Raw genomic sequence first — 4,779 nt, forward strand, 5'->3', positions numbered from 1 at the left:
TTCACTTAGAGTTCTTAGCACAAGGTAGTTCCCTATATTCTCCATCTTGTGATGCCTGTCCCACTTCTTCTCATCCAACTTTTTGTTCTAGCCATTGCTGAGACAATTACTTGAGTGCAGGTATGGCCTGACTGCACCCTGACCCTGGGTTTCTCTGATCCACAACCTGGGGCACCTGAAGGACACTACTCAGCTATTCTTGAGCCTGTGTAAACCTTGGAGTATGAAGAAATCAACACTGTTTGGGTCAACCCTTGACCTGGTGGTGGGGTGGAAACCAGACCTGTTGATAGGGTAGAAGCCAGTGGATAAATACACTCATCTTTTGTGTCGGGTAGATAATCCAGAGGTGCCTTCTACATGTCTTCATGTGGGATTGGATACACTTGGTCACAGCATTATCCAGCTCAGTACTGCACTTTTGGATATGCTTCTCAGCTTTTCAGTTTTAGTCTTTTCTATTATTTTCTCTACATAAACCACCTTGATGGAAACCTAGTTTCTTTTAAAGAAGCCAGAAACCAATCTCATTTATCTCCTCACCTCAGTTTTTGCATAAATTCCCTTCCTGTTCTATTTAAAATTGCTTACCTCCCCGCTCCTCCAACTTCAGGATTTACTATCCTCATCACCCTGTTTCTTTCACAATAGTGATACCTTCAATCACACTGTGATTTGATTATTATATTCTTTTATTATCCTACTCAAACCTTTAGAAAATTTGTTCTACCAATGGTTATCAGTCTGCTTTGTTTATTCAGTAAAAATATTGCTCTGGAAGTTCACTGAATATATTTACTGAATGTTCTATGAATATAAAATTGACCACAGTTCAATATTGAGCCCTTAAAGATTTTAATATTTAGAAGTAAGGCAGAAACGGAACTGAAATGAGAAGCTAAGAAGGTAGGAAATACTACCATTTGGTAGTATCATTGTACTCAAGAGAAGAGAGGGTTTTAAAAAGGAGAGAGGTAATTCAGATAAAACCTGCCGAGAGGCTGAGTTGCATGAAAGCAGGTTAAGTTACAAGAGCACCATCTGCATAGGGGCCATTGGTGGTGAGTGGGAGCAGTTTCAGGGAAAGAATAGGAATGAGATGGTTTATTACCAAGTGCTATTTCAAACACTTGAGACTGAAGCATTTCTAGATATTTCCTGTGATGAGAAGCAGAGATTTGAGTTTGTAGGAGAATATAAAATCATGGAAGGGAGAGTGTTAACAATTTTTTAACAGAAAACTGTAGTTCTATGGAGGAGAAAAGATAAATGGCAAATAAGACTCTGCAAACACTAAAGGATTTTATGCATAATCCCACCTACCCTCACAACAACCTTCTCTAAGTGAGGTGGAGCATTGCAATTCCCCAGTTACAGAAAAGGAAAACAGACCTGGAGATAAGTGATCAGTGCAAGGCCACATAGCTAGTGTTTAAGTAGCAGTCATGATTTAATTCAATACCTTCAGATTCTAAATTTTTTCATACCATATGGAAAGAAACTAGCTTATTTTCAACTTGGATATGCTGAATTTTTCGTATTTAAGGTGTTTTAATGGAAGCAATAAAGTCTAGTTATTTAGGACATTGGAATTGGAGAAAGCTAGAACTCAGCTACTTAACACTACTATGGTACCTGAGAGATGAAGTTTCCAAAAATTTAATTTTCTAATATTAAAAGAGGGCAAGTTCTTTCAGTACTTACTTTGTTCAGTATTACGTTAATGTTTTAAATCTATTATCTTATTAATGCTCATAAACTTATTAACTGGACCTATAAAAGAGTAGCTGTGTTGAAACTGAGCCACTACAATGTTTAAGGATTTGAAAGAAAAGAGAAAAAGAGGGAAAGGTTAGATATTGTTAAGAATAAAGGGCTTTTTTTAATGGAAATCAGATATCAGTTTTACTGAAGATAAGAATTCTCCTGTGCTGAAAAAAAAAAAAAAAAAAAAGAATTCTCCTGTGATGAACAGAAGGAGCTGGAAGATGGGTAGAGAGAGAGCCACATGAATATAGAAGTTGATATGACTATAAGTGAAGGAGAACAGAAAGAGGTGGCTTTTTTTTTGTTCCAATAAGCTAGAGGCAGGGCTGTATTACAGAGATTTGTGAATATGGGAGGGACCTGGGAGATACATTCTAGAGCAGTTGTTTCCAGTAGAATTTTTCGCAGTGATGGAAATATTCTGTATCTGAATGGTCCAATATGGTAACCACTAGTTATGTATGCTACTGAGCAGTTAATGTGTTTTAATATGATTGAGGTATTGAGTTTTCAGTTCAGTCACTCAGTTGTGTCCAACTCTTTTGCAACCCATGAACTGCAGCACAGCAGGCTTCCCTGTCCATCACCAACTCTTGGAGCTTGCTCAAACTCATGTCCATCGATTGAGTTTTATTTAATTTTTACAAATTGAAATAGCCGTGTCTGGCTAGTGGCAATCACATCAGATATAGCAGTACTAGAGAAAATATACAAGTTGTGTGATTAATAGGAGCATTGGAAATTGTATGCTTTATTTGATTTACCCAGACACCTGAGTCTGAGATTTCTGAACAGAAAATTAGCTTTTGTGATTGTGAGTTTAGCTTAATTATCATGTAGAAAAGGTACCAATGTTTATTTTAAAGAAAATGGATTGGCTTAAATGTATTTTTACTTTATATCAGGGTATTTGACAACACCATGAACACAGAAAATACTAGCTTTTCTCTTTTATGAAACTGTCTTGTGATATCCATTTTAACGATGTGTAATGTTCTATCTACTAAATGAGATTGAGTTCCTTGAAGGTAGAAATGTGGGTTTATGCTTCTCCATTTCCATGAGGACTAATAACTTATTTTGTTCAAGGTCCAGCAATGGAAATAAGAGCTAATGCTCCCAGAAAGTTATACATAGGAGAAGCTACATTGTAAAAACTGATGAAGGAGAATTTCCAGGAGCCATGGCAGCCTCTAATATTTCCTCAACCCGTCCAGCTGCCTTTCTGTTGGTAGGAATTCCAGGTTTGGAGCACCTGCATGTCTGGATCTCCATTCCCTTCTGCTTCGCCTATACTTTGGCTCTTCTAGGCAACTGCACCCTTCTCTTCATTATTCGAGCTGATACAGCCCTCCATGAGCCCATGTACCTATTTTTGGCCATGCTGGCAATCATTGACCTTGTCCTCTCTTCTACAACACTTCCCAAAATGCTGGCCATCTTCTGGTTCAGGGATCGAGAGATCAACTTCTATGCCTGTCTGGTCCAGATGTTCTTTCTCCACTCCTTCTCCATCATGGAGTCGGCAGTGCTGCTGGCCATGGCCTTTGACCGCTATGTGGCCATCTGCAAGCCACTGCACTACAGTACCATCCTCACCGGGCCACTTATCACCAAGATTGGCTTGGCTGCTGTGACTCGGGCTGTGACACTAATGACTCCACTCCCCTTTCTGCTCAGATGCTTCCACTACTGCCGAGGTCCAGTGATTGCCCACTGCTACTGTGAGCACATGGCCGTGGTAAGGCTGGCCTGTGGGGACACTCGCTTCAACAACATCTATGGCATTGCTGTGGCCATGTTCATAGTAGTGTTGGACCTGCTTTTTGTTATTCTGTCTTATATCTTTATACTCCGGGCAGTTCTACAGCTTGCCTCTCAGGAGGCCCGCTATAAGGCCTTTGGGACATGTGTGTCCCACATAGGTGCTATCTTGTCCACCTACACACCTGTGGTCATCTCCTCAGTGATGCACCGTGTGGCTCAGCGGGCTGCCCCTCATGTCCACATACTGCTTGCTATCTTTTATCTTCTTTTCCCACCCATGGTCAACCCCATCATCTATGGTGTCAAGACCAAGCAGATTCGTGATCATGTGCTCAGTCTATTCTGGAGAAAGAATGTATAGATATATACTTTATTTTCTTAAGCACTAGTCCTGAACCCATCAGTCCAGTGGATACTGAACTGAGATGGAGAGGAAAAACCTCAATAGGAAAATTTGAGTTTGGCAATTCTGCAGTGTAAGTCTGATTCCTCATAAATTCAGTCGGATCAAACCATGTATGTCCCTACAGTTTCACAGCAGAGGTCTGACCTATTCTTGTAGGCTCATCACATGCGTAAGGACAACATAAAGACCCTCCCAAAACATTGCTGTCATCTAGGTAAAAGACAGTAGAAATACTGGCTGAGATTGCTACAAGAAGCTGAGATTTTGGTCAGCTCTTCATCTAGACTGAGGAATTGAACCACAAATTTTAAGACCCAAGTGCCAATACTGCAACTAGTACTAATGAAATTGCCTCCAAATCCTTTCTGATAAGTGGGCTTTAGCCTCTGCCACTCTTTAGCCAACTACCACTCAATGTTATTAGCTCTACAGTTGAACAGCTCCTTGTCTAATGAGACTTATTCCTCCCATTGAGGAAGTTTCTGAATTCCTTTCAGACTCATACTAATGGCAAACTTTTTACTGAACACTTATCAGGCATCTTCTCCTGACATCCATTTATACAAACATATCATCATGTAACTAACTCTTCATGTGTATATGTCTTTTGTCTCCAAAACCACTAATTGTAATATTTATTGAATGAATGAAGAGTTGAATACCATCTTTAGGCTATGAAATGTAGAAACAGTAATTAACACCATTCCATCATGAAGTTGAGACTTCTGAAGCTAAAGAAATGAGTTACAATATATAATTGTGGTAGGCTGAATTATTGTTCACGTATTTATTCTCTTGTCCCTCTACCATGGAAGGGGATTTTTTTCTCACTCCAGGAA

At 39.6% G+C, this 4,779-nt stretch overlaps 1 protein-coding gene across 1 annotated transcript; it reads left to right on the forward strand.

Moving 5' to 3' along the window:
• Positions 1 to 1,818: 1,818 nt before the first annotated feature.
• LOC145525725 (olfactory receptor 52K1) lies at positions 1,819 to 3,895 on the forward strand. The gene has a single exon (XM_081539246.1). It carries the CDS (start codon positions 2,951 to 2,953, stop codon positions 3,893 to 3,895), a length of 945 nt encoding a protein of 314 aa, XP_081395372.1. The 5' UTR covers positions 1,819 to 2,950.
• The last annotated feature ends 884 nt before the right edge of the window (positions 3,896 to 4,779 follow it).

Source organism: Giraffa tippelskirchi, chromosome 11 (genome assembly GCF_054371585.1).
Source record: "Giraffa tippelskirchi isolate mGirTip1 chromosome 11, T2T-mGirTip1v1.2.pri, whole genome shotgun sequence".
Lineage (NCBI taxonomy): Eukaryota > Metazoa > Chordata > Mammalia > Artiodactyla > Giraffidae > Giraffa > Giraffa tippelskirchi.

Bases quoted from the DNA above. Each gene is read 5' to 3' on its own strand.
- LOC145525725 (XM_081539246.1), top strand. From the start codon at position 2,951: ATGGCAGCCTCTAATATTTCCTCAACCCGTCCAGCTGCCTTTCTGTTG.